Source organism: Notolepis coatsorum (genome assembly GCF_963971535.1).
Source record: "Notolepis coatsorum genome assembly, chromosome: 9".
NCBI lineage: Eukaryota > Metazoa > Chordata > Actinopteri > Aulopiformes > Paralepididae > Notolepis > Notolepis coatsorum.
Genome location: NC_140173.1, coordinates 116607373 through 116632507, shown reverse-complemented (window position 1 = coordinate 116632507; position 25135 = coordinate 116607373). Strand labels below are relative to the sequence as shown.

General features: G+C 41.9%; 1 protein-coding gene across 3 annotated transcripts in view; it reads right to left on the bottom strand.

Moving 5' to 3' along the window:
- The window catches only part of pde10a (phosphodiesterase 10A), a 251321-nt gene that overhangs the window by 34145 nt on the left and 192041 nt on the right, over nucleotides 1–25135 (bottom strand). For all 3 annotated transcript variants that reach the window (XR_014620084.1, XM_084321416.1, XM_084321417.1), the window contains exons 13-16: nucleotides 24407–24593; nucleotides 20746–20888; nucleotides 6192–6275; nucleotides 2077–2227 (exon numbers count right to left, since the gene is read on the bottom strand). Coding sequence is in view for 2 of the 3 variants with exons in the window: in XM_084321416.1 (XP_084177542.1) it covers nucleotides 2077–2227; nucleotides 6192–6275; nucleotides 20746–20888; nucleotides 24407–24593 (565 nt within the window). In the remaining variant the exon portion in view is untranslated. The remainder of the gene's footprint in view (nucleotides 1–2076; nucleotides 2228–6191; nucleotides 6276–20745; nucleotides 20889–24406; nucleotides 24594–25135) is intronic.

Below are 25135 nucleotides of genomic sequence, written 5' to 3'. Positions count from 1 at the left end.
TGGAAAGCTGGCGTTCCAGCCACATTCCAGCCACATTCCAATGGCCATGAATGTGTTAACAATTGTGTGTATTGAGCCGTACTGTATTGTACCCATTCTGCAATCTGTTAATAAAATGTTCAATCAATCAATCAATCACCTGAAAATTGTGATGTTGTTCTGACCAGGATTATGTTTCTTTTTGCCCCCTTGATGATGTGGGGGGTGATAGGGAAATGAGCAGTTGGACTGTATGTTATCCCTAGACAACGTATTTCTGACCATCACCTAGATACGTCATGGACTAATCTTATTTCAAAAAGTATTTAGGCTTGGCGGCTGAGTGGCGCAGTGGGCAAGGCGCTCGCCACTACCGCAGGAGATGCTGGTATCGAGCCCAGCTCTCGGTGTTGCTACCGGCTTGGCCGGCCGTCATACTAACACAATTGGCAAGTGTTAGAGGGTGGGAAAGCCGGTGGGTGGGGATTGGACGTTGTGGACAGCGGCTCCTACAGGTCGGTTGGGTGACGCCGGTATGGCGGAAACAGGAAGTATCGGGGGCAGCGTGAGCCTCCCACGCGTTACTCCTCACCACTGAGAGTTCGAGCTGTTGCGGTGAAAAGATGCAACAGGCTGCCTCCTCGTGTACCGGAGGGGACACGTAATGCAAGGCTTCTATCCTCACTACAGCCGACCAGTGGGAGGGATAGTCTAGCAACGTTCAAGACAGGGGAGGGAAGAATTGGAAATACGAAATTGGGATGGGAGAAAAAATTGAAAATAAGGATTAAAAAAAAAAGTGGATAAAAAAATTTAAAGTATTTAGGCTTTTATTGAGTTGGTTAATGGGATAGTCCACATCTTTCAGTTCACCCCAAATCTTCATACCACAATAAACTGATAATTGATGAAGCACGATAACAGCCTATATGCCAAATGCCCTCAATACTTACTGCAATGTCACACATTCTCAGCTATGCACAGCATCAACCATGATCAGTTGGTCTATAATTGTATTTCTCCTGCTCTGGCTCAAATACACACCAACTTGCACTAGTTTGCACTATATTGGTAGTGGTACACATCCTTTATTCTAGGTGGGGCGGTGCCATATTCAATCAGTTAGAAGAACAGTACAGTATATTGTTATAGACTCACTTGTTTTGCTGCCTGTAGAACATCACGTTACGTACGAATTGCCGTTGCGTGTCACGCTTAACCCTTCGAGAAGCTTTGTGGTCCGGGCTTGAAATTTGAAGTCTGAATGTACAGTATCTTGTGATTATACATATATATACATATATACACATATATATACATATGTCTATACCGAACACTGTGACCTCATTTTCTTCTTCTAAACTACATGCTATACTATGTTATTTGATACTATCTTGTCTAGCACAGTCTCTGGAGCGTAACAGTAAGAAGCATTTTGTATGAAAGTATTCTGTACTTCTGTATGACAACTATTAAAGAAACTTGAACTTGAACTTGAAACTTGAAACTTGATTATTATCAATTTCGATGACGACTTCGACAACAACTATTAGCAGAGCGTATGGGATTTCCTGGTGGACGTGATCGACATCACATGAATGCCATGCTCAGCCAATAGAGTCAATAGACAATTTGACAATGACTCTACTTAGTTCAGGCATCATATTTGAAGACGCTGATTGGATAACATTTAGTTGCTAGGTTCATTTATGTTGCCCTGTGAACATTTCAATTGGCTGCGTTGCACACTCTTCTCGTGCGCACATTTCTATCGCCCGAGAAGAGAGAGGGGGGGCCAGGGGGGATGAACATGACACACAAACAATGATTTATATTTGATAAATTACACGTTATTGTGCATTTTAAACACAAACATACTTAAAATGAGTAATTCTCTTTTTTTTATATTTATTATATTTTTAGTGGTCGAAATCTAAAATCCAAAACCACTTCTTTCTCTCCACCAGGTGGGGTGGTGCCCCAGGGGCTCATACAGAAAAAAGCATTTCATGATAAAGTATTCTGTATTTTACTATGACAATTAATAAACAAACTTGAAACTTGAACTTGAAAACTTTTCTAAATGACTGAGCAAACCTCTAGGTCTGTGAACATCCCGGTGCTTTTCTGGAGGATGGCGTACATGCAGTGGGCCACAGTCACTGCGTGCTTCCAGTTGTGGTACGGGACGCGCCGATAGTTCTTCCGTACCGACATGGTGAACCGACACAGCTTCTCCAGCTCAAAGCTACAGCAGACACAGCAGAAAAGCACACAAACATTCAAATTACGAATTGGACCCTTCAAAGAGAAATTGTGGACATCCCTGTGTATTAGGAGTTGTAAAGTCAATCAAAATGACTTAAGAATGTGGATGTGATACTGTACATTACCCGAATGTTTCCATCCTCTACTGTCTTTTAACTATGAAAAACATGACAATCCATCCTTGTAGAGTATTGCGATATTATGTTCCTTTTTTATTACTTGTGATTTTATGCTTGTTTTTTTTATTACCAGCACCTTAAAACCGTTTCGTGGCCAACCATATACGTTATTGGGCACCACGGCCAACCATGTATATATACGTGTTACCACTCGGTTTTGCTTTTATTCCATTTTAATATCCTACTCAATGTCACAGAGCTGTATGTTGGCTGGAAACGGCATATCCGGATTCCGGAAGTGCAGTACCGGCCAGATCCTGGTATTGGCGCTGTCTCGATAATGCAGTTTTCCCTGTTGCAGACCGGGTGTAACTTTTTTTTCATTCCGGGTTAACTTTTCTGTTAGCCTGAAGCTATGGCTTTACTAGATCGCCTGGAATACTTTTTGCGACGCCGAATTCAGTATGCAGTAAAGGAATATAGCATCAGTCAATGGACATATCGATCTACCAGATGGCGATCAATAACTGGGATATTCTTTTTGGAATCCAACCGGCCACAGGTAAGAGCGATTTGACGTCAATTTCAATCTGATCGGCCCTTGTTCTCATAGCCATCCACCCGGTCAACGTATGATGTTGCAATAACGAATGCCGTTATTGGTAATCAATCATCAGAAACGACTCCCCCCCCCCCCCCTTTCATGCATTCATGGTGGACCATGATACCGATCATATGCATTTTGATTTTTAACTCTAGCTTGTGTAAGGGCCGAAACGCCAATCGATTTAACGTTATTAGCTTAGCGCCCTATAACTAGCGTTGCAGGAATTACCCTAGACCATTCCGATATAACGTTCTTATTCACGATGCTATAAAATGGGAACGTATTGATGAAAAAAATTATTTCTTTATGGCATATTGAAGGCAAGGTTTATACTACTGTCAATTGACAATGACAATGGACACATAGCAATAATATAAAATATAGATTTAGCTCTATAAACAACCTCACACACAGTGAAAGCTTGTAATGAAAAGCTGGCCTCATAGAGTGGGATTAGACGGGCCCCAATGGCCATGCATGTGTTAAATTCGAGTCCCTAATCTTGTTGTATGCAAGTATAATGACAATAAAGTAAATTCTATTTTTACCGTCTTTAGATGATCCAGTTTGAAAACATTGTTCATGTGAAAACTTAAAGCAGATAATAATGTATATGGTTTGTATGAGGGATTCAGATCCATCATCTACAGCATTGGTTCTCAACGTGTTTCATAATATCCCCCCATTTGATAAAATCAAGTTAAGATAAGGGACTGTTATGCCAATTCCCTCCTGGTCGTTGCGCTGCCCTACTGTCAGTCTGGGGAGGGTTCCTCCGATACATGTGGAGTCGCCAGCCGCTTCTTTTTACCTGACAGCCAGGAGTTTCACTGGGAGAGCGTAATGTGTGTGGAGGTTCACACTATCTCCCCCTGCCAAATCACAGGGACGACTGACCAAGTGGGCGGTACCGCTGCCGGGAATTTAACCCGCGTCTCTGCAGTTGTAGGCAAGTTAGACCTCTACACTACACAGCATAGAATAGTCACTCTTATAAACTCTTATGGCTAACTTTGAATAAAATAGTGAAATCAACCTATTCCATATTGTTCCCGGGACCCTCTGGAACCTCCTCAAGGAGCCTTTGAGAAGGATCTACAGGCCTTATCTAGCAACTGCACTGGCTGTATGTGTACAGGGTTACTACATGTCCTGGAAAACCTGAAAAGGTCTCATATTATGATGTAAAATGGGCCTAGTCTTGGATTTGGCAGTCTGAAATGTTATATAGGCGAATTACGTAGATACTCCTTGCAGTTTGGCCAGGGTTGTTACCTGAAAAGGTCTTCAGATTAGCAAGCCATAACACGCTGTTCAGAAGTATCCCCTGTGTGATGTTATACCAAGGACACAATCAACTAGCTTTAATTAATCAATTAGCTGTACTTTTTGGAGACAGGAACACTGCCTACCTAACCTACTGGCCAGTTTGTAAAAGGTTGTTTTACTTTTGGGTATGTGGTACCGAGGCAGGGAAACATTTTATATAACATTTTTATTAATTAAAATAATATAATAAAAATTAAGGTGCTGGAAAATAAATAATTCATATGACATTTAAACTATAGTTTCTAAGGAAAACAGATTCAAGAAAAAAAATCTAGGTTTCCAGTTTCCAGTAGGGTTCCAGAAACGTATTGATTATCACGGTCAGGCTCTACTCTGCCGTAATGCTTGGTTAATGTTCAAATCATGTCCCGCCAAAACACCTCTCATCCTCCCTTAGTTAGTCTAATCACGGAGGATCACACTAATGAGCTGTATCGAGCCATGGTTGCATGGAATTCACTTCCAGAACAGATTGCAGACATGGGAGAACCTTTTTAACCTCTGTCTCTGTCTCAACCGGTCCCATGGAACAGCTTCATACCGCCTTCTGTCTGGCCTGCAGTGCTGAACCTTCTGAGTGGCTTCTCCTGCCCCCCGGGGCATACGGCCCTGAGCTATTGTCTTGTATCTCATCTTGTATCCATACGCTTGCAGTAGTTCTATCTATTACTCAATTTCACAATTTTCTTATATACTATGATTCTACTGTCACCATGTATGCATATGCTCACTACATGTATTTATTGCTCCATCTCCGCCCACTACAAACATGGGAACTATCTAACCCCCCCCCCCCCCATCTCTCTGAGTGGTTGTCTCGTAGTGCTGACTAAGGTGGGGGATGTCTCTGGGTCTTGGCCAAGATTGCAGTGACTGTTCTACGTGCACCACCGAGGCCATGGATCAGCTTCTTACCGTCTTCTGTCCGTGGTCTGTCAACGTGGTTCAGACGTGGAGTTCATTTCTGGTTAAGTACTTCTATTCTATTCATATAATATGCTTACTACATATATCTATTCTATTCACATATATGCTTACCACTTGTATCTATTGCTATGTCCACCCATCACAACCACGCGAAACACCTGTCCCGTCTCCCTGTCTCCCTGTGAGTGGCTGTCTCGGAGTGATGACCGGAGTGTTGGACGTCCCGTGATGATGACCGGGAGGATGCGACCCTCTCTGCGCCACCCCTTTGCCTCAAATAGATCCCCTATCAGCTCTATCTTTAATCTTTCAAAATGTTCAGTTGCTATCGCATGCACTTACTCACACATGTGAGTGCATGCTTTACCAACTGCTCGCCTGTTTTACTGCAACACTACTATCACCGACATCTAAGAAGGGAGATCCCCCCTTGAATGGCCCTTCTAAGGTTTCTCTCCTCCACATTGCCTGTGGTGCATTTTTTCCTATTGCTAGGTTTTAGTGAGTTTTTCCTTACCTTCGCGTGGGGTATGTCTGGGAGTGTTGCATTTATTTAAAAATGTTTGGACTTTATGGTGTTTTGTTCTTGACCTATTGGGATGTTTCTTCTTGACTTGTTTAAGAAGACGTTGTCCGGCCCATGGGGACATTAACGTGTGTTGTCGGGCCTTACAAATAAATTTGATTTGATTTGATTTGATTGCTAAAGCACAAACGAAAGCAAGCTTTAAAGACAACTGAAACAACATCTAACATATACATACACACACACACATTTTTGCATCAGCTAATGGGGATCCTAATAAAATCATAAATCATAAAAATCATAAATTAGATTTGATGTCACCACATTGCATATTCGCTATTTGATCAATAATACCATGGAAAATGACTCCCTGAAGAGAAGAGGGGGGGGCTCTGCTAAGAATGCAGTGACGTTGTCACAGCTTGCAGCGACTCACCTGCTCTTCCCACAGGAACTATGAACCATGTAGACGAAGACAGCAGGCCAGATCTCCTCAAAAGGACTGATGTCAAAGTGGAACCTGGAGGAGACAGAGAGAGAGGCTCAGATTAGCACCGCTGAGAACACCTGGAGGAGAGGAGAGGAGAAGGGAGGAGAGGAGAAGGGAGGGGATGAGAGGAGAGGGAGAGGGAGAGACAAATAAGAGGAGGAGAGGAGATGGGGGGAGGGAGGAGAAGGAGGAGAGACGAAAGAAGTGGAGAGGAGATAAGAGGGGAGGGGAGATGAAAGAAGAGGAGTTGAGAGGAGAAGGGAGGGGAGACGAATCTGAATTAAAAGAAAAAAGAAAAAAATATATATCTAACCCTAACTAACCTTACTGTCATGCACTTGTCCTAATAAACTAACCTACACTGTAGCACTCAACACTTTGATGAACATTGTTACTCAGCTGATAGAGTTGTGCCCTTCCTGATGACTTGTCGTACAGAACTTGTAAGTCGCTTTGGATAAAAGCGTCAGCTAAATGACTAAAAGTAAATGTAAATGTAATGAGAGGGGAGGGGAGGGGAGGGGAGGGGAGGGGAGGAGAGGAGAGGAGAGGGAGAGGAGAGGAGAGGAGAGGAGAGGAGAGGGGAGGGGAGGGGGAGGAGAGTAGAGAAGAAGGGATGGGAGGGGAAATGAAAGAAGAGGAGAGGAGAGGGGAGGGGAGGGGAGGGGAAGAGAGGAGAATGGAGACGAGACGAGACGAAAGAAGTGGAGAGGAGAGGAGAGGGGAGAGAATGGGGGATGGAAGGGGAGAGGAGGATAAGGGCTGATACAAAATATAATGCTGTGTGTGTGTGGTGTTTGAGTGTGTGTGTGTGTGTGAGAGAGAGAGAGAGAGAGAGAAGAGAGAGAGAGAGGAGAGAGAGAGAGAGAGAGAGAGAGAGAGAGAGAGAGAGAGAGAGGAGAGAGAGAGAGAGGAGAGAGAGAGAGAGAGAGAGAGAGGATCAGATTAACAGCACAGCCAAAACACCTAGAGGAGAGAGGAGAGGAGAGGAGAGGAGGAGAGAGGAGAGGAGAGGGGGAGGGGAGGGGAGCGGAGAGGAGAGGAAATGAGGGGGAGGGGAGTGGAGGGGGAGACAGAATCAGGGGATGTCTGAGGTCTAGGGGCTGTAAATCTGACAGGGCTGTCATCCAGAAGACCTGCCTCTTCCTGTTCCTGTGGAGTGTCCCCCCCCCGTCCTCCCTCCCTCCCTCCCTCCCCTCCCTCCCTCCCCTCCCTCCCCCTCTCCCCACCTACGGGCCTGTACTGTGTCATCGTCTCCTTCACAGACACGTGGCCGCAGACCAGACTGGTAGGTCAGGGTCACCGTAGAGTACATAGACAGAAACACTGAATCAAAAAGTGAACACTGCATGTGCAGCTGAGCTGTAGCACTGATCCACTTTCACTTTATTCATTACATAAAGGAGGAGATAGAAGTGACCTAAATGATTATTGACCAATCTCCAAACGGTCCTGTCTAGCAAAAATCATGGAATCATTGGTAAATAACCAACTCAAAGCATTTATCTCAAATCACTCTGTATCTTGTTGTAATCTTGCCAGTAAATTGCGACAAAAATTGGACTTGTGTACAACAACAGAACCAGCTTCCTAATGGTTAGCAGAAAGAAAGTCTATCTGTTTATCTTTAACCTCTTAAGCCCGACGCGACCGGGTCCCAAAATGACATCACATCATAAATCAATCTCTCCAGACTGTATGTCATAATGTCTCTAAGAGTTAAGACCCTAAACATGTGAAAACAGCAGTCAAAGTGTATATTTTGTGCAATACATTTGTTTAGCAATGCTTTCCCCTGACATTAGCGAAATATGAGCTTATTAAAAAATCCGCGTATCGCATCGAAAAACTGGTGTTTTTATTCATAAACGAGGGGATATACGCAATTTTTTTGTAGTCCTAATGACCGGGAGACTCAGGGCTTTCAAATGACACAAGAAGTAAAGAAAACAATTCCCAGTTCACACCATCCCTTGACAAAGCCAGACAAAGGATTTCATTATTTTAATCGAAAGAGTGACACTACGTGTTTATATCTCAATTTCGGAACAAACCACAAAGCGATTGGGTCCGTGTACGTTTTGATAGTTCGTTTTTCGTTTCAAACGGAAATACAAAAAAAGAAATAAAAAAAAAGGAAATACGAGGTGTTTTCCTATTTCCGTTTGAAACCAAAATCGAAAAAATGGGGGAAAACTGAAATACGGAGCTGTTTTTCATATTTTGGTGTCAGAATCAAATGAAAAAAAGGAGTAAATAATGGGCCGATTTTGGTCCGTGTACGTTTTGATAGTACGTTTTTCGTTTTTGATGTGAAGAATGGAGAACGGAACCACGTGACAAGTAAATTTTTCAATGTAAAAGCCATGCACGATCTAACGTTAACGAATATGTATAACGTTATGAATAAATACATAAATACATGCATACAGATCTATACCAGGGTAACGTTATGATACATAAATTTTTTGTTTTGTGCATTTCATTTAGACATGATATTTTATGTGAAGTAATAGCCTAATAATAAAATAGCCTGTGTGGTCTGTCCCAAATAGTGTTGTCTAAACACACGTTATACAGATATCCTAGTTCAGTGGTCGGCAATAGGCGGCCCGCAGGCCGAAATAGGTCCGCCAGCAATAATATCTGCCCGTCAGATTATTTTGAGAATATGATTTGTGATGAAGACTCGCTTTATTGTATCGGAATCTGGAGACTTAGGTAAAGTTAGAAAGATATTCACAGATTAGAATTTCCGCGGTCAATAATTCTTAAGCTAAATGTTTTTAAAACACAAAGGACACCTCTTGCCTATCGTAGTAAGGTAGACAATGAGCTACAACCTTATTTTCACCTAAACGAGGCGAGCCGGCCTCGGAGCTGTACATTTAATAATAATAATATTGATCTATATGTGCAGTGGGCCTTGAGGCAAGTGCGCAGCCAGGGACCGTCTAAAAAGTGCAACACCGGAAAGAGACACTACAAAAAGATTCAATAACTTCATTGTCATACAGTGTATAGTGTCACCAAAATCACTGCACACATCATCAGTGGTCTCCTATTATATTATAGTGGTCTACAACACTTAGATTTGGAAAAAATGCTTTTTCATTGAACTGTTAAGTGAGTTTGGTGACACTACACTCTATAAGAGTGAAGATATTTAATGTTTTTTCCAATACAAAATCCCCAGAATTATGAAAAAGCATTTTTTCCAAATCTAAGTTTTGTAGTATAACACTATAATATAATAGGATACCACTGATGATGTGTGCAGTGATTTTGGTGACACTATACACTGTATGACAGTGAAGTTATTGAATCTTTTTGTAGTGTCTCTTTCCGGTATTGCACTTTTTAGACGGTCCCTGGCTGCGCACTTGCCTCAAGGCCCACTGCACATATAGATCAATATTATTATTATTAAATGTACAGCTCCGAGGCCGGCTCGCCTCGTTTAGGTGAAAATAAGGTTGTAGCTCATTGTCTACCTTACTACGATAGGAAAGAGGTGTCCTTTGTGTTTTAAAAACATTTAGCTTAAGAATTATTGACCGCGGAAATTCTAATCTGTGAATATCTTTCTAACTTTACCTAAGTCTCCCGATTCCGATACAATAAAGCGAGTCTTCATCACAAATCATATTCTCAAAATAATCTGACGGGCAGATATTATTGCTGGCGGACCTATTGCCGACCACTGAACTAGGATATCTGTATAACGTGTGTTTAGACAACACTATTTGGGACAGACCACACAGGCTATTTCCATATTATTAGGCTATTACTTCACATAAAATATCATGTCTAAATGAAATGCACAAAACAAAAAATGTATGTATCATAACGCTACCCTGGTATAGATCTGTATGCATGTATTTATGTATTTATTCATAACGTTATACATATTCGTTAACATTAGATCGTGCATGGCTTTTACATTGAAAAATGTACTTGTCACGTGGTTCCGTTCTCCATTCTTCACATCAAAAACGAAAAACGAACTATCAAAACATACACGGACCAAAATCGGCCCATTATTTACTCCTTTTTTTCATTTGATTCTGACACCAAAATACGAAAAACAGCTTCGTATTTCAGTTTTTCCCAGTTTTTTTATTTTGGTTTCAAACGGAAATAGGAAAACACTTCGTATATACGTATTTTTTCTCGTTTTTTCGTATTTCCGTTTTAAACGAAAAACGAACTATCAAAACGTACACGGACCCGATTGTCATGAAATGCAATGTATAATTAATTTGTTACCTTTCTGTCGTTCGTTTGAGCCCATCCACAAGTAAATCCGATATGAATAGCGAATACAGTAATCCAAATGTCTTCGACTGGTCTGAAGTACTAAATTGCACATACCCTCCTCTGTGGCCATCTGCTGGGCGGGAGGTGTTACAACAGCTAGATTGGAGACTGCAGTCGGCTTCTCTGTATCGTGACCTTTCCAACGTTACCTTACTTGATGTGTTTTGGGTCAAGCAAAGGCTATAAATTTGCATGCGTAAACAACAACCGGTCATTCTCATTTTACCTGTGGGATGCACGAAGACGCACCAGGACGCATCTGCACGCTATAACAGCAGTACAACAGAAGTTTTAATGCTTTTAGTAGTTTTATTGCAAGACAATGGAGGAGATCTTGCTAGAGATTATGCGAGTTTCTGATACAGAAGAAGTACCGTACTTTTCGCACTATAAGCCGCACCTGACTATAAGCCGCAGCAGCTAAATTGAATGATGTGTACATATATAAGCCGCACTGGACTATAAGCCGCAGGTGTTTTAATGTTTAATTACCATATGTAGGGTTCGTGCACAGAGGGGATTGTCGGGAAAGAGATGGCTGTTTGAGGAAGCTCCCATTTATTAACATTTCAACAAACAAGTTGCATATTTAATAAGGGAACAGATAAATAACATTTCAATGCAGTAAAAAAAGCAATATTTCGATTTTTACATTTTCGAGTTTGGTCCACACATAAGCCGCACCGTTATATAAGCCGCAGGGTCGAAAAATGCGTAAAAAAGCTGCGGCTTATAGTCCGAAAAGTACGGTAATCGATTCTGAGGACACCACAGATAATTATGCCTCTGAAGATGAGATTTATTCTTTATTTTGATAATATAATATGCTATTTGTGTTTATTACATCATATTGATTACATCATATTGATTACATCATATTACATGATATTACATCATTATTGTATTTTTGTTATAGTGATTCTGAGGAGGAAGAGAAGGCTACTGCTGCCCCAAGTGTCCCTCCCCCATCGACTACATGCTCAAGGTACAGTATGCAGTTTAGTTCAAGTTACATTTTATTTGTCACATACATGTACTTTACAGTGAAATGTTCTGTCCTGTATATACAGTAAGATAATATATTCCTTTATTGATGCCCTTGGGAGCCCCTGATAATGTTTTTCATACAGTAAAAATAAGAATACAATTATATCTGCATTATTATTTGTTATAGTGAATCTGTTGACCAGAACCCGTCTACATCAACGTCTGGCCAAGGACAAAGCAATCAGCATTTTCAAGGTGTGGAACTTGGTCTCACTCTCAGTCAACTATAGTATAATACATACATTGTTTACATACATGTGTGATAAATGTGACTGTACTTACTGTATATGTTTAGTTCAAGTAACATTTTATTTAATTTACTCTTGCTCACTACCTGTGTTGTGCAATGACTATATTATATTTTTTTGATCCACTTTTTCTCCTCCTGTTTTTCTGTGTTTTTCTCCCATCCCAATTTAGTCGTGCCAATTCCCCCCTCCCCTTCCTGGTCGTTGCTCGCATGTGCCCCCCACTGGTCGGTCTAGGGAGGGTTGATAGATACTATCGCATGTCCCCTCCGATACATGCGGAGTCAGCCAGCCACTTCTTTTTACCTGCCAGCGCGGACTCTCATTGGTGAGGTGTAACGTGTGGGCGGCTCACACTACCCCCACCATCTCCCTTCCTCGCTGTGCAGGCTCCCTGACCGACCTGTAGGGGTCGCTGTTTACAATGACCAGATTACCACCCTGCGCCACCCAGCCGCACCAATGACTATATTTTAATTAAATGTATCGCTCTGTTTCCATATGATAGTGAGCTTGAAGAAGACGATGATGATGAGTACATGCTGCCTACTACATCGGGGCGCAGGTAATCTAGTCAAGCCAGTAAGCGGCCGAGGCTAGCGGCTGGTGAGGGTGATGCCCCTTCCCCCACCCAACCACCGCCAAAGAGGGGCCGCGATCGTGGACGCGGTCGTGGACGTGGTCGTGGGCAGTCTCTGTTGGCTACTGGAGATGCTGAGGAGGAGAGGTGGTGTAACAAGGAAGAGCCGGATGTGGAACAGATTGCCAGATTGTGAATGCCTGTAGTGCACATTTCCAGTCATACAGGGAGATTTGCATTGATGAAAGGATGGTTGGCAGTAAAGCCAGAATTGGATTCAGACAATACATGAAAGACAAGCCGACCAAATTTGGTTACAAACTTTTTGTATTGTGTCACTCCAGCACTGGCTACACATGCAACTTCTTTGTTTATCAATGGAAAGATCCTGTAGCCAGAGCCAAGAAGGGAGAGGGTCTCAGTGTCACCTCCGTAATGGATCTGATGAACTTTGACCTTCTTGGTACCACTTGTACGTGGATAATTTCTATTGCAGCCCCCTGCTTTTCAATAAATTAGCAGTCAACCATACAATGGCTTGTGGAACTGTCCGTGTGCACAGGGAAGGCTTTCCCCGAACCACGGCCAATGACATGCCACCCAACGCTGAGAGGGGAGACAGGTTACTGCTGCTACCCCCCGCCCCTCCCTCAGCTGTATGCCTGTGTACTTGGGGGCAGATGCCACGACTGGCCGCAGGAAGTGCGTGTTCTGTGCGGAGAAGGCTAAGGCACAGGGGAAAGGAAAGGGCATGGAGATCAAGACCCCTATCTCCTGCAGCAACTGCAATGTTGCATTGTGCCTCACATCAACAAGGAACTGTTTCTTGGAGTACCACAGAAGGCTGTGAATGGTATCCCAGCCTTCTGTGGTATATAGTTGTATATAGTAGGCTTTTTATTTAATTTTTTATTGCATTATTTGCATTTTGTTTAGCATTTATTTAGCATTTATCTTTGTATTTTTTGCATATATTTTTTGCATTTATGTAGCATTTTTCTTTTGCATTATTTGCATATTTTCTTATCTTGAAATGTACAGAGATGGCTTTTACTATTTTCATTTTTACAGATTTTACAGATTTATAATAAAACAACCCCATTTGGAGGCAATGGGGCAATTATTGATTTTATACTGTACACAATGGTAGAATATGATGATGCACAGGGTACATGTCATATTCAAAGGCTGCATTATGTGGAAATAACCTCCTGTAGTGATCATAAGTGTTTTCTTCTAGCCAAATTCCATTGGAACCCATTTGGCACATTTTGGGTACTTTTGGGTATCCCAGATGTCCTTTGAGTGTCCGCCTGGTACTACCCTTATTAGAACTGCTCTGGAAGCTACAGTATGTCCTTTGTTCAATTGCTTAGCTTTTTGGTACAGTTGCTGAATGAGCTCAGTGGCATCTTTTCAGGTTTGGACATTGTTAGCATGGTGTTATTCACTGTCAAACATGGAAAAAAACAGGCGAGGATGAAAATCTATATTTCTCCTTTGGTTCATCACAATTTACTCATAGCATATTACCAGACACAATATTTATGACACTGGGAATACATTCCCTGAGGTCCATAGATGTTCCTAGATACCAAGAACATGCAAATGGTCCTTGTAGAACTGGAGCAATCTTCCCTTTTACTTGGGTATGTACTTTTAGGCACATTTTCGAAAATTAGGCTGTGGGCTTAAGAGGTTAAGGCCAATGGGTCTCATTCACCAACATTGCCATAAGATTTATCTTACGACAACCACCTTGGAAGGTCATACAGTAAGAGAAACTCGACGATAATTACACCCGGATTCACCAACACGTGGAGAGGCTGTCTTAAGTGGCCAAAATGATCACAGCTGCAATGCCCACAATGAGATACGTCACTCATTGACAAACTTGAATGCGCGTTCCCGTTTACTCCATTTGCATACAGACACGCCTCCGGCAGCTCCTTATAAAGCCAGCCAACAGAGCTGTGTGCAAATTAAATCCCAATGAGAGTGTGAGAGTTAGAGGCGCACCTGCAGGAAAACGCAGAGCTAACTACAGCAATGCGGAGTTGGAGGTACTCCTGCAGTGCTGGGAGTGGAAAGGAGGACAGTTATATTATTTAGTAGCATCAGCACACACACACACACACACATGTGCGCGCACGCGTACTGTATAGTCTATGTGCATAATTAATGAACGCAGTAGGCTTATATTAATATTCGAATGACTTGTTTTATTACGATATCACAGATACTGCGCTGCCCTACAGTACGTACAGTACACATCTTAGCGTGACATCTCCACAGAGTCGGGCGTGAGCGGACCAGACTCCACAGAGTTGTTGCGCACCGGTGTCCCACAAAAGGGTGCTTGGCATGATGGTTGACATCGACCTGCATAAAATGTAGTAAACTGCCATGAGAAATGTAGGAAATTTGTATGCAGTGGTAAGCTTGACTGAAACCGCTCACGCCCGACTCTGTGGAGATGTCACGCTAAGATGTGTACTGTGTACGTACTGTACTACTATAGGGCAGCGCAGTATCTGTGATCTCCTAATAAAACAAGTCATTAGAATAATATAAGCCTACTGTTCATTCATTCCGCAGGTAGACTATACAGTATGCGCACGTGTGTGTGTGTGCGCTGAACATGTGGCCCAACAAGACGGTATAAATATGGAATATTAATACAGTCTATTCCACTATTGATATATCCACGCGATTAGCTTTATTTCTTATTTATTTATCCACTGCCATTTGCAGTGTTTGTGTAGTGCTATTATTTATTTTCGGACATCAAATGCGTAGTTGAGGCATGACTATAAATATTAAACGTAATTTTTTATCATACAAATATTGTCATATTTATTTAAATTATGATTAATTAATTCCAAGTAGGCCTATAGAGTTGACATGAACGAAATCACTATGATTCCTCCCAAATAAAGCCCTTAAGAACACGGCGCACACCAGTCTGTCAACTTACGACTGCTATTCAGGGGTCCTGCTCTTAGTTAGAACAGAATCCAGGAGAAAGGACCATTGGTGAATCCCAAAATCTGTCTGAAAATGTCTTAACTCATTCAGTGGCAGTCACGATGATAGTCGGGTTAACTCGCCATCGCTTGAGCACCAGACCCGAGTATAGTCGGGTTTTAATCGTTATTTCTTTTATTAGCGATATCCATTCATTTTCATCCATCCAGCCTGATGTTATCATTGGGAATGGGTCTGAGCTCGCAAAAGGGCAAATACCGCCGCCTACGCCTTCCAGTTGGTATTGCACCCCATTGGGAATGGTCTAGTTTCTTTTCTGGGACAATCCAAGCTGTGCGGGCGTGGTTTAAATACTCAGGCGAGGTAGGCAGATACACCGATGCATCTGCGAGGCTCCCCCCCCCCCCACCCCCCCCCCTCAATATGCAATGCTGTTGAACGTGGCACGGACCTCCGCGCCCAGTACTTCAAATGGCGATGAGATAATTGGATTATTTCTTTTGCATTACATCAGATACAAGGTAAGAACACTATATATAAATTTGATCGTTGATCTGATATGTCTTTCTACCACGGTCGCGGCTGTGTGTGTGTAGTTGAGTTTGAGTTTTTGTTTTCTTCTGTGTTTTTGTCCTATTTATTCAATGTCTAATTATTAAACAGATTTTCTTTTCCTTTATCTTTATTTTCCTCTTTAAATATGTCTGTCATCACAAGCATTGGAAATTAGGAAAACCTCAATATCTCGAAAATAAAGGTTTGAAATTCCAAGTAAATTCAGGAAGTGAGTTTTTATAAACCCTCTGAGACTCTCACCGGCAGACTGCTTTTCATAAGCTTTTTTTTGGCAAGGTGAAAAACTGGCCATGTTCAAAGGAGACCCTTGACCTCTCACCTCAAGATATCTGAATGAAAATGGGTTCTATGGGCAGCCATGAGTCTCCCCTTTACATACATGCTAATTGTATGTGAAGTTCGCAGACGACACGGTGGTGGTGGGGCTGATCTCGGACAACGACGAGAAGGCCTACCGGGAGGAGGTTGAGGTACTGGAACGCTGGTGCCAGGACAACAGCCTGCTCCTGAACATTGGTAAAACCAAGGAGCTGATCGTGGATTATAGGAGAGGACAGCAGGAGACACACACACCACTGATGATTAACGGGGCTACCGTGGACAGGGTGAGCAGCTTTAAGTACCTGGGGGTCCACATCTCAGAGGACCTGACATGGTCAACACACATAGACACAGTAGTAAAGAAGGCGAAACAGCGCCTCTACCACCTGAGACAGTTAATGAAGTTCAGAGTATCGGGGAACCGGAAACATCACTGCCTGGTATGGAAACAGCACGGCACAGGACAAGAAGGCCCTACAGAGAGTGGTGCGCTCAGCCGAGCGTACCACGGGTATTGCACTACCTCCCCTGCAGGTTCTATACAACAAGAGGTGCAAATCCAGAGCCTGCAGGATAATGAAAGACCCTCACCACCCCAATAACAGCCTGTTCCAGCTGCTGAGGTCAGGCAGACGCCTGCGAACCCCAGCTACTAGGACAGAGCGGCTTAGGCTCAGCTTCTTCCCCCAGGCCATCAGAGCCCTGAACAATGAACATTGAGTGCCACAGAACACTGAACTATCCACACACAAGCACACATGAACACACACACGACACGCACGCTGTGCACGCTCACACACTAGCAGCCACTTAACACTTTAACATGAGCGGGCACACACTCATGCCGCACACACGCACACTTATGGCCAAAAGGAAAGGCCACTTTAAATTAGAATAACAGGAACAGTGTATTGCACTACCAAAGCTACCTAGCATGTCCTATATGCTCTGTAAATAACTATATGCTCTGTAAATAACTATGTACAGATACCGAGATGTCACACCATGTTACCTGTTACCTGTTTATTGCACAATGTTGTTTTTATTGGATTCTATTATATGTTGTACCACTGTATTGCACATCGTTGCGGGCAAGACCACCCGCATTTCATTGTATACTTGTATGCCGTGACAATTAAAACTCTTGACTTGACTTGACTTGATTCCATGCAGTACAAATGTGTTATGTTTGCCTATTCTAAAAATTGTGTATTTGACAATTTCTGCATACTGGGGTCCCTAAACAGTCTTGGAATTGCATACATTGGGTATGACTGGAAATCTGAGACTCGTGTGGACCCAATTGTACTTATATTGTATGTGATGATGTTAGTTCCCATAGTAGCCATTTATTTGTACCATTTTATTTTTAAGCTTTAAACTAGGGATGTCTGATATTATCGGCCGATATCGGCATTAAAATGTGATATCGAAAAATATCGGTATCGGTTTTCAAAAAAATATATCGTTTTAATTTTTTTTTTTTTTTTTACATTTCTATAACCTTTATTTTACCCAGGCAAGCAAGTAAGAACAAATTCTGATTTTATTTATTGTCAAAAGTATGCATAATGTTGTGTTAATTCCACAAGAGATATGTAATGTTAATTACCTGAAATTATTCCATTTTTTGGGGGGGGAAACCCTGCATATATCGGTATCGGTTGATATTGTTTGATATCGGTATCGGAAATTAAGAGTTGGACAATATCGGTATATCGGTATCGGTAAAAAAGCCAATATCGAGCATCCCTACTTTAAACGCATACCTCACTGTATAAAATGACCTATTATGACCTCTAGGATAATCACAGCCTCATGAAACGTTATACCAGTGGTCAGCAATAGGTGGCCCGCGGGCCGATATTGGCCCGCCAGCAATAATAACTGGACCGTCAGATTTTAAATATATTTTTTTATATATATCAGACCAACTAGGCTAGGCTATATGTTAGCTATAATGTCCAAACAAAGAAACGACCACCACTTAAACAATGCTTATTATACTTTGGTGTATATATACTGTATTATTATTTGGTGTATTATACTTATAAACAGGTAGGCAGCGAGGCGCTTGCTCAACATGTAAAAAGTCGGTGGACCGCGCCTGGTGCTGAAATAACAAACACCAGTTCAGTAAGTCATTCAAACTTTATCTTTACTTATACACATGTGAACAGTAACAATGCAATTAAACTGAAGTCAAATCAGAGCAAAAAAAGCTGAATCCGCTTAAAGAAGATGCGCTACATTAGGTATATAAGGAATTACAACGAGACATTTATTAACTAAATAAAAAATACAATTTGGCTTTTAACCCTCTAAAGCCAGGCGCAACACTAGACATGTTTTGTAAAACATTAAATATCTTTGGATCCGTTTGTGATAAAGGCTTTATTGTATCGGAATCGATTGTCATCTCAAAATGTTGTGCATCTCTCTGAGATTGCGCGGATGTAAAGCATAGAATCTTGAAATATCTAGATTGGTTGTTTTCTCTGGACCGCATCTAATCTGCTGTATCTATCCATTTATCATATATCTATGTCTCTCACTATAGCCAATGGAAATGCTAGAAATGGTCACGTGGACTAGGAAAACCAATGGAAAATTCCTATTGTTTCTCAATAGTCCAGTGCGCTCCACAGAAAGGGCCATCATGTAAGATAGAGGCACATGTCTCTGGTTTTATAATAAAATGGCAAAAAGACAAAGGTATAATGTTCAGTGCAAATGTGTATGTCGTTTACAGTTTATTATGCCACCTATGCAGCTCGTTCATTTTGTTCATTCTCTGCCTCTGCCACAAATGTATGTCTTAGTTATAAGGTGGTCTGTATCAATATATTAAATTAGCCATTGTTTTTGTTTCTGGCCCGCCATACAATGGCTTGGAATAAATTTGGCCAGAGGCCAAACTTAATTGTTGACCCCTGCTTTACACCATAAACTAGAGATCCAGGGCATTCAGAGACAATTCAGCAATTTCCAGAACAGAATTTCTCACCATCCAATCGCTGAAAAATTCTTACAAATCCCCAAATGTTGAAGGATTTTGCTACCAAACCTTGGTGTCTTACTGTGGTATTTTTGACCATGTTTATAATTTGTTTATAATTTTTTTTTAGATTTTGCACCAAATCTGTGTAACAAATGGTATCAACCCAAAAATGTACGAGACATAACTGAGCATGGGAATGGCCGGCCATCAAATGCTTCAATCATAATCCCTTATACACTTTAAACTTTCAAAATTTTAATGGGCGCCTAAACAAAACACAATGTTTATTAAAGATGTATGACTAGAAAAACGTTGAGCTGCATCTCAAATTAATCTTCAGGTTTCCAGCTTTCAGATGATGTCACCACTTCTATGTGGCATCTACTGTTGACCTAATTACCCCTAAAGACCCCCTGCCCCCCTTCCTAAAGACCCCCTGCCCCCCCTCCCTAAAGACCCCCTGCCCCCCCCTCCCTAAAAAAAAGACAGAAATGGGTCTATGTGGGTCTCAGAGGGTTAAACTATGTTTAAACTTTAAACTGATAATATTTGCGACGAAAAGGTATGACTGATTGAGAATGAGTTAATTAGCTATTTTGACGTGAATATGATATATTCTAGTTATTTGTGATGGTATAACAGTATTTTACAGTATATTGGTTTTTTTCCCAGTGCAAATTACAGCAGCATTTGACAACATTTTTGTATTACTATTGGCATGGTGCTTTTTCATTCAAAAGGGTATTATTCAAATCCAATGTCTATCCCAAAATCTTTATAATACTGCTGCAAATAACACATTTTATTAGGGATGTCCGATATTATCGGCCTACCGATATTGGCATTAAAATGTGATATCGGAAAATATCGGTAAAAAAAAATATATATATATATATATTTTATTTTTTTTTACATTTATTTAACATTTATTTACCCAGGCAAGCAAGTAAGAACAAATTCTGATTTTATTTATTGTCAAAAATATGCATAATGTTGTGTTAATTCCACGACAAGAGATATGTAATGTTAATCGTTTTGGGGGGGGGGGGGGGACCCTGCATATATCGCTATCGGAAATTAAGAGTTGGACAATATCGGTATATCAGTATCGGTAAAAGAGCCAATATCGAACATCCCTACATTTTATATATGGACCCATCCTCCCAGCTCTACCTGTGGTTATAGTAGACAGTACAGTCCACACAACATCATCCCAGCCCTACCTGTGGCTATAGGAGACAGTACAGTCCACACAGCATCATCACAGCCCTACCTGTGGCTATAGGAGACAGTACAGTCCACACAGCATCATCCCAGCCCTACCTGTGGCTATAGGAGACAGTACAGTCCACACAACATCATCACAGCCCTACCTGTGGCTATAGGAGACAGTACAGTCCACACAGCAGACAGACTCACAGTTCAATCTCTTTATAGATGGGCGTGGGGAGGTTGAGCTGGGTGAGGGGCTTCCACTCCTCTGACGTGCAGATGCTGTGATACGACAGCTTCTCCATAGTCACTCTGTAGATGCACTCGGAGTGCCTGATCCGATGGTACATCTAGAATGTTACACGCACACACACACACACACACACACACACACACACACACACACACACACACACACACACACACACACACACACACACACACACACACACACACACACACACACACACACACACACACACACACACACACACACAGAGGGAGCATAGCAGAATGTGGAGATAAGTGTAAATTATAGAACACACACTGAAAACATTGTGGTCCTGTCTTGAAGGGTCTCTATCTGAGTCGAGGGTCCATTTTAGTTTAAATTAGTGCTGTCAGGGGCGCCCTCGTGGCGCATACCATAGTGCCTTGCGCACCTACACGGCCGACCCGGGTTCGATCCCAGCTACCGTCGTTATTTGTCGCATGTCCTCCCCACCTCTCCTCCCGTTCGCCCTCTGTCGGTCCTGCGTGGCCAATAAAAAGCTGTAAAAATGCTAAAAAATTATAAAAAAAAAAATTGTGCTGTCAGGCGATTAAAAAAATGTATCTAATTAATTACAGGATTTGTAATTAATTAATCGCATTTTAATCGCATAACCATTTTAGGCCTGATATTTTATTTTGTAAATGTTTATTCTATGTTATTATGGAATGAATGAGATTTTTTAATAAATAATAAAAATAAATTATTACATATTTTTTTTTATAAATCTTTTGTTAATTTTCATAACGTGATAATTTGCTGTGTAATTAATTAATCTAATTAATACTATAAAGAAGAAAACTTGAAGAAAACCCACTTTCTAAATTGAGTGAATTGAATTGGCCCCCAAACAAACCCAACACTGCTTTGGTGCGTCAAAACTAACCTAACACTGCCCTGGCACGTCCAAATGATCCCAACACTTCCTTGGCATGTCCAAACGAACCTACACTGACCTGGCGTGTCCAGACTAACCCAATACTGCGCTGGCATGCTCAAACTAACCCAACACTGCCCTGTCGCGTCCAGACTAACCCAACACTGCCCTGTTGCGTCCAGACTAACCCAACACTGCCCTGTTGTGTCCAGACTAACCCAACACTGCCCTGTCACGTCCAGACTAACCCAACACTGCCCTGTTGCGTCCAGACTAACCCAATACTGCGCTGGCATGCTCAAACTAACCCAACACTGCCCTGTCGCGTCCAGACTAACCCAACACTGCCCTGTTGCGTCCAGACTAACCCAACACTGCCCTGTTGTGTCCAGACTAACCCAACACTGCCCTGTTGCGTCCAGACTAACCCAACACTGCCCTGTTGCGTCCAGACTAACCCAACACTGCCCTGTCACATCCAGACTAACCCAACACTGCCCTGTTGCGTCCAGACTAACCCAACACTGCCCTGTTGTGTCCAGACTAACCCAACACTGCGCTGCTGTGGTACTCTCAAGAATATGTGCATAATCTTGTGTAATTTTTGCAATTGTATATCTAATTATTATTATTAGAAGAATTGTGGTAAACTTCATGTTGCCAGCTACACGCTAATATAATTAACTAAGTTCACATTTACTGTGAGGAGGAGAATAGGTTATACAGGAAGTGAAGGGCGGAACCTATTAGTTCAGGTGATGCACCAGGTCCCCCTAAGGCCTAAGGTGACGGTTTCCACCCTCTCCCCAGAGGAGATTTGGAGCAGAATGTGAACAGGTTGTGTCTTCATTCCTCTTGACCACCACTCTATTGTTTCAGGTCAGTACACTGTGAAAAGTACAGGAAACACTACCATTAGAAGTGATAACGTTAGGTGATATGAATAACGAGAATTGTGAAATAAGTTGAATGGTTAATAACGTCAATAAGAATGTGATATGTGTTATGTGAGCGCACATTGCGACCCACCTCGACCATGGGGTGAAAGATGGCATTTTCCACGTTATCAGTTTTATTATTATTATTATTATTGTAAATATGACGTTTTGATACAGAAATGATGTTTGATTCGGAGGTTTTGTAATATAACTCAGAGAGGAGATTTGGAGCAGAACGTGAACAGGTCGTGTCTTCATTCCTCTTGACCACCACTCTATTGTTTCAGGAGGGAATGATGACATCGGCCGCAAACATGATTTGTGAAGGTACCCGATAGCCTTGGGACCTGTAACACTGGCATGTGTCTCTTGTGCAGCAGCCTATTCATTATCAACATTGCTCCTCTTCTTTTTAAACAACAAGATATCAGTGCCTCCCACAGCTCTTGTCATTTCCAGCACCTCTGGCAGCCTGATAAACATCCGCAGAGGTCCCGCCACATATCTTAACACCGCTGTGTTCTCAAAAAAGTCACTCCACATCTGGTTTGAATCCCCCGTCCCTTCCACAAGACAGCAGCAGTGCTACAGTAAGGCCGTAGTAGCAATGCCAAACCTCACACCTTCCACCAAAATGTATAAAGCAGGAGGCCAGCGGTGCTGAGTAACTTGCCAAAAGACACCAGGGGGAGTGAGTTATGGCTGAACATAAATCCTTTTTTTCGGCGGACAGACGCCGAGTGCTTATGGTCTTAAAATATTAACACGGCCCATCAATTTTTAAATTAAACTTCATGACGCTGTGCTTGCGTAAGCTTTGTCGCACAAACTGAGTGAGACAGCCCCCTCCCACCACAATAGGGGTCACGGGGTGAGTCTCCTTGATGGAGAAACCCCGCCAGTCCAGTATAACAAATTCTAACGCACAGCTACGTCTGTAATAATGAACACCCTGCAGCAACTCTTGACTAACTCTTCTATTGAGTGTCATTAATCCACACCTGGCTCTCATTACTGCATCATCTCTCAAGGCCCCTGCTGCTACTGTCTTGAAACAAGTAAGAGTGATCATTTAAACATATTCTCATATCTTGGGAGAAATTCATTATTGTATTTAAAACAAGTGAAATTATCTCACCCCATTGGCAGGTGTTTTTTTAATAAAGATTTTAAGAATCAAGATTAAATTACTTGTTTAGAAGGAGATTTCTTTTGCAGTGGTGGTATATTTAGCAGAGCATATACCCACAACTTGCACTTGAATTTTATAAAAATGTATTGAATAAACTATTCGTACCCCGGTTGAAATTGGTTATGGGGCATATGGACAAGTCGACAGTACAAAGGTCACAACGTACATAGTAACTACAGCAACGACTACGTGAATAAAGATCAAAGTAAAATAAAATAAAATAAAATATAATATACAGTACTCGTATGCACCCATAGACACATGCACACAAAGTCACGAATAAGAATAACAAAACAAATGGCCTAAGAATAAGAATAGAATAAAATATACAGTAAAAATATACAGAAGTCTATATATTTTACTTATGACTAGATTCTGGAAATTAATGTTATTATTATTGGATTATTATTTCTACAATATATTTCTCATTTTTGGAGGGGTAAAAAAACAAAAGAAAACAAAGCATTCAAATAGTGATTTTGACATTGATTACCAGGGCAACGATTGAAGCTTCGAAGCTTCAAACCATTTTGGCCATCCGTGGTTATTACTGGCTCGCCTAGCTTCTCGACTACATGACAATCACTTACGTTTGCACAGTGTAAGGCCAGGGCACAGAAGACGGCAAACATCTTGAAGTTGTTCTCGTCTGTTTTAGTGAAGGCACTTCCGCTCAGCTTGTTCACCATCTGCACCACACCTATCACCGTCCCCCGGCTCGAGATGGGCATGCACAGGATGTTCCGCGTGGTGTAGCCCGTCTTCAGATCCACCTCTCTGACACCAAGACATGGAAAAAAACACAACTTTGGTAAATGGTCTTTATTTATATAGCACTTTTATTCCAAAGAGTTTTAAAATGTATGCCTCACATTCACCCATTCACTCACACATTCACACACCACCGGGGGGAGGCAACCAGGCAAGGTGCCGACGTGTTCATAGAAAGCAGTTAGGGGTTAAGTGTCGCTGCTGGGAGGAACCAGCCAGCCAGGAACCTTCTGATTACCAGACGACCGCTCTACCTCCTGAGCCACTGTCGTCATTCATCATTAAGGAGTGAGGGGCCTATTGGCTGAGTGTAATGGTGACTGGTCGAGGGGCATACTGGGTGAATATAATGGTGACTGGTCGAGGGGCCTATTGGCTGAATATAATGGTGACTGGTCGAGGGGCCTATTGGCTGAATATAATGGTGACTGGTCGAGGGGCATATTGGGTGAATATAATGGTTACTGGTCGAGGGGCCTATTGGCTGAATATAATGGTGACTGGTCAAGAGGCCTATTGGCTGAATATAATGGTGACTGGTCAAGAGG